At 36.0% G+C, this 11,203-nt stretch overlaps 1 protein-coding gene across 2 annotated transcripts; it reads left to right on the forward strand.

Moving 5' to 3' along the window:
• Positions 1-8,303: 8,303 nt before the first annotated feature.
• LOC131069688 (pentatricopeptide repeat-containing protein At5g64320, mitochondrial) lies at positions 8,304-10,341 on the forward strand. 2 transcript variants are annotated; one of them, XM_058005205.2, is made up of 2 exons: positions 8,304-8,530; positions 9,312-10,341. In XM_058005205.2, exons 1-2 carry the CDS (start codon positions 8,506-8,508, stop codon positions 10,088-10,090), a joined length of 804 nt encoding a protein of 267 aa, XP_057861188.2. In that variant the 5' UTR covers positions 8,304-8,505; the 3' UTR covers positions 10,091-10,341. The 2 variants fall into 2 exon arrangements, with proteins under 2 accessions (XP_057861188.2, XP_057861187.2); XM_058005204.2 differs by having other exon boundaries at positions 8,308-10,341.
• The last annotated feature ends 862 nt before the right edge of the window (positions 10,342-11,203 follow it).

Below are 11,203 nucleotides of genomic sequence, written 5' to 3' on the forward strand. Positions count from 1 at the left end.
CTGATTTCATTGGTAGATATAAGCATTTGTGTGCTCAAATTTCTTTTCCAGTACTTGACAATGATATTCAACGAATCTTTATTTCTAATTTACAAAAAGATATTAGAGAAAAACTTCTATTTTCTGAGTTTACTTCTTTCCAACAGTTGTGCGTAACTCTTCACAATTATCAACTGACTGTGAGTCAAATGGAACAAGCAAATCCTATGGCTCCGAGTGATAAGGGTGATAGTAGTCAACAACCATTTGGGAAGTTTATACCGAATAGAGAGTCCATTAAATTCAATGAAAACATCATCAACAACAATGTGAATGCAACATCAGGTGTGCCTCCTATTTCTAAGTTTTTCAAGAAAGAAAGAAAGTTTACTCCTTTGAATGAATCATTGCATAGTATTATGAATAAGTTATTGGAACAAAATGTGCTTACTCTCCCTCCTATAAAGCAAATAGATCCTATAAAGATTAATTCACCCTATTTTGATAACAAATCTTTTTGTCAATTTCATCGTCAACCTGGGCATGATACCGAAAAATGTTTTGCTTTAAAGGGTAAAATTCAAGATTTGATTGATAATAATACTATCTTTGTTTCAAGTGTGAATGATAAAGGCAACACATCTGTAGCTCCTCCTAACCAAAATCTTAAGATTTTTACTGATCCATTACCTTCTCATACCTCTAATGTGATTGAGACTAATGATTCCTCTTTTTCACCTGATAGTCTTGTGTCTACGACTCCGAATGTGATTAACTTTGTGGAACAGCAGAAAATCCCTGAAGAACCTTCCATCACATTTGATTCCAGTGAAACTATCAAGGCACCTGATGGTCCTCTGTATATAGTTGCAAAAATTAAGAATACACCTTGCCGTGGAGTGCTCATTGATCCTTCTTGTATGGTTAATGTCATTACTGAGGAATTTCTTTTTACTTTGCAATTGAATCAAGTGATCTATGACAAAACAAATGTGGTTGTGAAACTATTTGATGCATTTTCTTCTCCTGCAATTGGTTCTATTACATTACCTATTGAGGTCCATAACAAATCCCTTGATGTGAGCTTTGCTATTATTCCATCGTCCGAACAATTTTGTGTGAAGCTAGGCTATCCTTGGCTATCTTCCATGAAAGCTATTGCTTCTCCTATTCACAAGTGTTTGAAATTTCCCCATAATGGTGAAGTTGTTACTGTCAATCATAGTCTCTTTAAACCAGCTGAAAGAACTTCAAGCGTTCCTATTGATTATTTTTGGCCTAAACAATTCCAATCTCTTCCACCATGAAGTGATCATCTTTTCAAATCTTATCAAAAGTGGAAAAAAGATATGATCTTATCTCTAAGTGAACCTAGAACACCCAAACTTGATATTCCTATCATTCTTGAAAAGGAAGTTCTTCCTTTGAAAGATAAAACTAATGTCTTTCCTCAAGAAGATTCCCAACCCATCCCTATGGATGTGACTATGTCTATGACTAATAAACTTTCTAAAAGTAGACCTATACCTCCTCGTCATGATGGACTTGGTCTCCTTCCTAAACTAGATATTCCTCCTTTATATGGAGCAGTTCCTCCTCCTTCCTCTTATAGAGAGAAGAGACCTTCCTCTTGTCCTATTATCCAACCTAAGAGATCACAACCCAAACACCCAAGTGATAAGGATGAGAACATTCCTCCTCCTCAATCTTCTCAACTTCCTACTAAGACTAGACAAAATCGTTCTGCACGTGAATGCCGACGAAAGCGTCATCTTAGAGCTTGTGCAGCTGCTTCTCAAACTTTGCAATCCCCAAAAACACCTTCAGCTAGCGTTATTCCATTTTCTCCTCAGTCGAAAATTGAGCCAAAATCTCCTAAACATAAGATGCATGATGGTCTTGATCCTATGCGAGTTAAAGATCCTATTTTTATAAATCTTGATAACGATATAGATGAAAATGTTATTCATGATGAAAATGTTACTTCTCTTCATTCTAATAGTGAATATGAATATGTTGATGTTGATAACCATTTATCTAACGAATTTTCTAAAGCACTTATCCTAGCTCCTAGACAAGAACAACGTGGCATGGAACATGAACATAGCCCTTGTTTGGATCTTGTGATAGCTCCATCTGTTGTGTTGAATGTTCCTCCTCTAGCGTGTTCCCTACCTTCCCGAAATATTGATCAGCAAGATTGGGGGGTGGATGACATGCTAGACTAGATTCATTAGCATAGCAGACTCTCTCCTCCTCTCTTGATCTCTATTGTTACTTCTTCTATGTGTTATTCTCATTCTTCTATTTGTTGTCCTTAGTGTTGTCTACTTGAGGACGATGCAAAGCATTGAGATCTCTTTTGGTCTCTCTCATGTTGACTCAAAAGACACATGTGTTCCCTTCTTCTAGGTGACCTTCCTTGATTGGGGAATGAAGAACAATTATGCATACATACATATGATATACATGAATTATCATACAACATACTGACCCCAAGGAAAGCGAAGTCACCTTGTACTTTGTGTTTTGTGTCTATTATCCTTGGATTTATCTCACACTTGGGGGCTAAATCCTTGTGATAACGTGCTCCTTTCCTTTCTCATTTCCTATATGTATCACTACCTTAAAGCAATCACCCCCGATGAGGCGTGTGCGATCGCTTTAACGTAGGGGGGCATACACCCCGTTCATATCTTTTCAAGATACTTGAAAATTTCTTAGCAAATTTAGCTTTTCCTTGAAAATTTTTGATATTTTTTGCATGACTCATAGTGAGGGAACCTTACTACTGATAGTCATGGTTCTCCCTCGTGATCTTCCCTTTTCCTTTGTTAATCGAAGTCGTAAGATCCTTAGTCCACTAGGGGCTTGGTGTATCTTGCCTCCTTGACGTGGTGAAAGTCTTTCAATGTTGTTTCCTTGTACTTTATCGGAAGTATGGGCGTATGCTTATACTCCCGCTAAAGTGGGGGCTAAATGTAGCGTCCTAAAATTGTGACACTTGCAATTTCGACTGCATTTGGGTCTTCACGATGGCGGCGCAATGTTGAACCTGAATGGAGACCCCGAAACCTGTTTGCGACATCAAAAACTGCATCTTTTTGCACCTTGGCCTGATCCTTCCTTGCACCCTGTTGTCCCGGGAGGTGGGACCATGGCGCCCAGTGCCCTGGTCCTTCAGGACCATGGTGCCCAGCACCCTAGTCCCTCAGGACCATGGCGCCCAGCACCCTGGTCCCTGGCCCTATTTTGGGCCCGGTCTCTTGTTGGGCATCGGGTCTTTAAGTTTGCAATTCGGAAAATAATGCTTCTAGGTCGGCCTACGGTCAGAAAAATCAGTCTCCTAACCCTAATTGACAAGTATATAAACTACATTCCCTCTCCCAAAAGAGAAAAAAAAATAGATGCAAGCAAGAGGCGAAAGCGATATTCAAACATTCAAACATTCAAGCTTTCAAGCATTCCTTCAAGCAATTGAGCATTCTAAGTCTCCATTCAAGGCTAAGTGTTGCATTCAAGACAAGGATTCAACCATTGAAGAGGAGATCACTTACAACATACAAAATACAACATTCATTACACCTTCGCATGTAAGAATACAAACATTCTTACAACAAGGTATCAGTACTTGTTTACATTACAAACAGTTACATTTACAACATTCTCATTTCTTGGTTAATTCCAAAACCGGGGTTTGACCTAAAGGCAAACCCCTAATCCCTAACCCCCCAATCGTCCTCTCTTTTCTGTGTGTAGGTTGCAGGTACGTGGCTGTAATTGAAGATTTGGAATCCTTGTGCAGAGACGAACAGATCCCCCTTCGTTTCGCGGATTTTTCGGAGGATCGTGTGCACTCCGGGTGCCATCGTCCTGTCAACTTTCGCTCAAATTTGTAGAACAACATCATCTCGACATTTTACTACTAATTTCAGGTCCGCAGCTTTATCCTGTATCCCTATCTCCGTTTATAAGCGAATCTTTCTTACTTTACATGTACTCCTAGTTCAATCTTTCTATCTACATTCTTTACAAAAGAGGGTATCCTTGATGTCTCAACCCTTGAAACTCATTTAGAATCCAGTCTTGCATTGTGTGGGATTGGATCTTATGAGTTTCAACCCCTCTTTTGAATGTAAAGTCCCTCCTAAGTGAAAACTGTCAATCCTAGTGACCTCCTTTCTCCTTGGAGCGGAGGAGAACACCTAGGGTTCGATTTTCCGCTTTACACCCGTATGGTTAGATGCTCATCCCAGATGGATGAATTCCTAATCCAAATGGATGGATGCCCAGAGTATGTGATTGAATCAAACATAATGATTAAATTAAACAAAAAAAAGAATGGTCAATTTTGTCGAGTTAATTATGGTGGGTTGTTACAAAAATTCAGAAACCACAATTAAATATAAAACAAACTTCACAATTTCAATCAATATAAAATAACTCCATTATTAATGGCAACATCAATTCATAAGAAAAATGAATGCAATGTTCGATATCACACATGAGCCAACATTATCGACTCAAGTAAAATCTCGAATAAGGCATTTCAACCATAAATTCACATGATCACAACAGATATAGAAAGACAATAAAATATATGAGCACCCAACATGTCATAACGTGTAATCCGAGAGAACAACTAAGATAGGACAAGAGATCAATTCACATATAACAACCTGATATAGTAATGATTGAACAATATTATGCTAGAATAAGCAGGTAGAGATGAAATAAGAAAAGAGTGCCGCCAAACATGATGTCATAAACTTCCCAAGAAAGAAATTGTGGCACATAACAAATAATAATCAAGCATAAAGAAAGTGCCTACATTAATGAGCACAAAAGACACCACCCCCCACATTACACACTCAAATGACTAGCATCAGGGAAAGTGCCAACACAAAGTCATGTCATGTCATGACATATGTGAAAAGAACCACCCCTGCTACTATCCATTGGAATGCCTAACCTTAGAGGAAATACCCACAAAATCCATATTCATATATAATTTTTAAACAAGAGGAAGAAATATTAGAAGAAGCAACCTCCAAGTATTCAGTTTGATCAACTATTGCTTTATTACAATGCAATTAATTTCCCTATATCAATGAGAAATAGAAAATGAATTGAAAAATTATATTAATTGCCCAAGGATTTGATCCAAGAGGTATTGTAACTTCCAAGAGGAACATTTCCTATTAGAAACAACATGAAAAGTCACCATAAAATCACCTTCAATTACAATATCTCTAATATTTGGAGACATATCTAAATCCAAACCAAATGATAGAGCATCAAACTCAACATAATTGTTAGTCCCAATACCAATAAATTTACAAGCAACCTTAATGATTTTCAAATTATGATCAAAGATGACTACTCCAATCCCTGAATTGCCAAGATTACCCTTGGTAGTACCATCATAATTTAGTTTATATTTGAATTGTGGGGGAGGGGACTATTTAGCATTTCTTTGTTTAATAACAGAGGATAACCCCATAGACACCGAACCATGGGAGGGGATGACTTGAAGAGCCTTCCAATTCCAAATGACCTAATTTTCCCAATGTGAAAAGGAATGTAGATGAGCCAAATTCTTATAAATAAAGGAAAGAACCACTTCAGATATAGAAGATTCAATTCTGACCAGCACATCAGACAAGGGGGAGGATTTCTTTTTGAAAATTCTATTATTCCTCTCAAGCCATATATTCCAAATAATAATAGAAGGGGAAACAATCCAAAGGCATGAATAGAACGAAGAAGATAATAACAAAGGCCAGGCCGTGAATTGAGATAAAAGATCAGGGCAGATAGCAGAAACCCAACCAAGCTTTCCAAAAAGCCAATACCAATAGTCCAAAGAAAAAGAACAACGAACAAACAGATGAATAAAAGATTCCATGAAGAAACCACAAAACACACACAAGAACACAACTGTAATCCCAAGCCTATCTAATATCACTCCAAAGAGAACTCTATCTTGTACTACTAACTAGGCAAAAGTTCTAGATTTGGGGAGACAAGTCAAATGCCAAAAAAGCTTAGAGGGCCACGAAGAAAAGGAAGAGGGCCCGAGACAATGACATATAACCATATTTAACTGTGTAAGAGCCTAACACATTCTTAGTCCAAATCAATTCATCATCAAGGTCCTGATATACAAGTAGTCTCTTCTTAAGCTCCTCAACATAAGCGTTCTAGAAAGGATTTTTAATTTAGATGAAGTTTCAGGCCCCCAAAAAGAGACCCTCTATAGAACTAGAAGGATATAAGTTTGACCTCTACAATTTGAGATATGAGCAAGACAAGAGAGAAATACTTATCATGAAAGTTTGCATTGCAAGAAATGAGTGGAATTATTTGGTCCCTCAAGGAATATAAAGAAGTCATAGCTTGGAGTTATGACAAATTGAAAATGTATGACACTTCAATGATTGTACATACTATCTTATTGAAGCCTAGAACCAAAAATTTTGAGGTGGATGCTTTGATAGAGCCTCTTACATAGAAATAAGTGCAAAATTTGTTGAATTCCAGGATCATTTATTTGGTCAGGCATTCTACTTGGGTTGCCAACATGGTTCTTGTCTACAAAAAAATGGAGAAATTAGGTTATGTTGTAAAATTATTTCTATTTAAAGAAAGGATATCATATTAGATCACTGTTGAATAAAATTGACCACATACAAAAAGATCATAGAAATAACTCATAGAAGAATCACCATCGAAGAAGAACTAGTGAGGAAAATCCAATAGAAAGAGATAAATCACCCATCAAAGAAATTTCCACACAAAAGGAGGGTTATCAAAAAGTCCCCAACAAAGAATCAACAAGACAATGTGGATCCAAATGGGATGAATATGTTAAGAAAACACACACAAGGATCTCCCACCAAAGAGGAAAATAAGTTCTTCTTGGGAGAAAAGACAATCCAAAATGTGAGTCTCAAAAAATAGGGAACCCATTTTGCAAAAATCAAAATCTCAAAGAGGGGGTTCTTTGGCAAAGCCAATTTCCTCTATGTTCAAATAGTGCTAAAAGAGACATCACAAGTTGACAATGCCAATATTGTCATAAGAATGTCTTCAAACGACATTTCATTGTCTTTATAACCATAAATATTGTTATATGAAAATATGATATCCAAGAAAACATTAGGCAAGATGTCACCGAATAATTACAATTTGTTTTTAGGAATTAGAAGGACACTCAACATCCTCAATATGGTGTTTAAAACTAGTGGAAAATAAGAACCATGGGTTTTTAAAAATAGTGTTTTTATTATTGAGGTAATCAAAGTATTTTAATGAGCTAGTTGTTTTTGGAACTTATCTTAAAATATATAGGGTAGAAAATCTCATGTTTGAATAAGGTCTCCATATGCACACACATTATGTGGCATATGATTTTCATCCAAAACTATTTTAGGAGAAGGATGTGTCCTTTTAGCCACAAATCGGCAATGTAGACTAAAACATAGTTTCTTGATGTTAAACCCACAAATAATTTTTTTTTTAAATGTACTTGAGTAATGCAACCTCAATAATGAATTTTCAAACCCCTAAAAGCATGTAGCATAAGAAATCCTAGAGTTTTGATCTACCCAAAGATAATGAAATGAGAAACGCTATATATATTGATTATTTTGACAAGTACATAACCCTCTCCCCCACCTTAGAATTATGTAAAAAGTATTGAAACCCTAGCAAAAAGTGCATTTACAAGACTATTTATAATTACATGTGTGTATAAAGTTAAAAAAAAGTGACAAAGAGATGAAACTATGCTTTCAAAAAATGTACTATGTTGTGCACAAAAAAATCATAATTTAAAAGATGGTTGGCATAAGTGAGTTTGTATGAGAAAGTTGTGAGCATTGAAGTTACAAAATGAAGATTCAAGAATTAATAATAGAAATGAACTTTTTTGAAAATCATATAATTAACAATTGATAACCAACCAAGAAACACAATAAATTAAAATGTAAATTCAAATAGATGAAACTAAATATATAGTAATTTAAATTTTAAGCATTCAAATGAATGGAACCAGCCCTAACTAAAATGAACACTCATTTAGAAATCTAATTTAAATGTCTCAACTCTATTAATATTAAAATTGTTTGAATATTTATTATTTATGACAGAATACATACGAATAGTTTTCTGTTTTCATTTGACCAATCAGCTTTGAAAATTATTAAGAATTCATAAGAAACTGAATATTTACTTCTGTACATGCTTGCGTCGAGGCACAATTAGTCAATATGGATCAAGGCCAATTATGTTGTTTTAAGTTGAGTGGTTATCAATGTTATAATACATTAATAATATAGTTTTCGTGGGCATTTAGAAATTGTGGGTTATTTCTGTGCTGGGTAAGGCCAGGAAAGAATTGTTAGGGTTTTGAGTTTGGTTGAGCAGAAAATTTGAAGGCGTAGATCAGCCTCTCTGCTACCAACATCACCATGAAATGCCCAAGGCGTAGATCAGCCTCTGTGCTACCAACATCACCATGAAATGCCCACTCCCAATCTTGAAACAGGTAACCTCTACTACCCACTTCTTTTATTTGTTTTCATTCTCTCTACGCCCTCTGTCTTTCTCTGCAAACAACCACAAACCCTCACATACTGACAAGTCTTTACCAGACATATCTCCTACCTTTAATGTTGTACAATTCACTAAATCTATTCAGGCTCTCTGTAAATCGGGGAACACAAACAAGGCGTGGGATTTCTTCCACTCAGCCATTGCTAAACGCCTTCCTCTCACTCTTGTAACCTTCAATGTGCTTTTAGATGGTCTTAGGAATGACGCCGACCGCCGTAGAATTTACTCTCTCCTCGTTGAAATGGAAGAGATGGGCATCCCTCAAGATGTTTATACTTACAACACCCTCATAAAGACTGTGTGTGGATGGGGTAAAATTGAGGAAGCACACGAGCTCTTGCACGAAATGAGGAATAACCATTGTTTTCCTGATATTGTTACCTACAACACCTTAATTGACGCTCTCAGCAAGAAAGGTAGGGTAGATGAAGCTTTAGTATTGGTGGCTCAAGTGATACAAGATGGTATTTTTCCAGATACTGTTTCATACAATGCCTTAATTTATGGTCTTTGCAAGGTGGATAGGGAAGATGAAGCTCTCGGCTTATTAATTGGAATGAGACGTTCTCATTGTACTCCAAATATTATTACATATAACAGCCTGATTGATAGTTTCTTCAAAGTAGAAAGAGTAAATGAAGCTCTAGCATTAGTATGCAAAATGATACAAAATGGCTATTTCCCTGACACCTACACTTGTAGCTGCTTGATAGATGGCTTTTTCAAGGCTGGAAAAACAGAGGAAGCTTATAATGTGTTTGTACAAATGATAGTGTTTGGTCCTTTTCCCAATCAAGTGACATTCAATGCAGTTATTAATGGGTTAAACAAAGATGGCAAGATTGACAAGGCGTGGGATTGTTTTCAAAACATGTCGAGAAAGGGTTTACAACCAAATGTTGTTACATACAATTCTTTGATTGCTGGTTTCTGTCAGAGTAACAGGGTAAGGGAGGCATTCACTCTTTTTTCTCAAATGGAAGACAGGGGATGTCTTCCTAATGTGGTAACATATAGCATTCTGATATGTGCATTCTGTAGAACAGGACACATGAGCATGGCATATCAAATGTTAGAAAAAATGAAAATGAAAGGTTTGAAATCTAATAATGTGACATGCAACATAATCATTGATGGTTTGTGTAAAGCAGGTGATCTTGTTAGCGCACATCTCCTAATTAATAATATACTTGATGAAGGCATGGTCCCTGATGTAAAGGCTTACAACTCTTTGATTAATGGTCATTGTAAAATTGGTGAAATTGATGAGGCTTTAAAGCTTTTTAAAAGTATGGAAATGGTCGGCATTGCTCCAGATGTTGTAACCTATAACATGCTAATTGTCACGTTATGCAAAGAAGACAAACTTGATGCTGCTTTATCAATGATAGATGAAATGAGAGCAAAAGGTTTGGTTCCAAATGAGGTCACATACAGCACATTATTCAAGGGTGCTCGCAAAAGATGTGACAGGGAAAAAATCTTTCTTTAATGGATCAAATGCAAAAGCAAGGCTGTGCTCCAAGGGATAAGACTGTTGGCTGATTGATGTTGGTCAAATAGAAAAATTAAAAGACTTTGCAAATAACAAAGCTTTTATTATTTCTAAGCGATCATAATTCTGATACCTTGAGCGTGGCAGGTTGTTGAAGTCACTCCTCTATATTTCTTTTCTCATTGTATGAAGTTGCGTCCTCAATTTGAGGGTCTTTCTATAATAGATATAACTTACTTTGATTCGAAGACTGGAAAGTTGGACAATTTTATTTTATTTAATGGTTGCACTGACCTTCACCTTAAGCATTGCACTTTTAAATAGGATTAAATCTTTTTATATCTTTATATACTACTATGAAGTATATTAAGACAAGTTAAATGAGTAAATGTATAGATAATTCTATAGTGTCTGTTACAGGTAGTCCAATATTTTTACCATAATTCATAATTTAACATATATAGAGAGGTCCTGCACTTTCATAACCATTCTTTTTTAAAAGATGAGTAGTGAGAGACTGACTGTCCAAATCTCAACAACTCTCAATCCCACTACAAACGTGAGGAGTGATAGATTGGCAATTTAAATCAATTATACCCAAAGTATCCATTTTTTCCAATTCTTCCTGCTTTTTTGAAACTTGACATGTTTTCGTAATCGCTGTCCTGCTCCTTCCGCTGACCAGAGCAGTATCGTACTCATTCGTTTATGTCGCAAGCAATTGAGTCTGTCTCAAGACAACTTAATTGATAAATCTTGAAGCTTTATTCATTTCAAAGACCATACTGTTTGACAAATCTGTTATATATTTGCACGAACATTCAAGAAAGTATCATTCAGCATTCTTTTCTTTAGAAATTGCAGGAGAGACTTTTAGTACAAGACCAGTTGTGTTCTTTGTTCTATGACGTGAAACAGAGTATGTAGCATTGTATATTTTCAAGGAAAGAATGTTTCAGACAAAATATTTTATGTTCCCTATAAACTGTATACAAGAAAGTTGTGTAGGTCAAATTCAGTGGCCATTCAAAAGTTTGTTTAAGGGGAACCTCAATATTATTAATGATTAAAGGAATTCATACACAGGATTTTGCATTAAGGAAAGCTTCA

Source organism: Cryptomeria japonica, chromosome 11 (assembly GCF_030272615.1).
Source record: "Cryptomeria japonica chromosome 11, Sugi_1.0, whole genome shotgun sequence".
NCBI lineage: Eukaryota > Viridiplantae > Streptophyta > Pinopsida > Cupressales > Cupressaceae > Cryptomeria > Cryptomeria japonica.

What these genes read in the sequence shown, in the direction of transcription:
- LOC131069688 (XM_058005204.2), top strand. Translation starts at nt 8,501, where the DNA reads ATGAAATGCCCACTCCCAATCTTGAAACAGGTAACCTCTACTACCCAC.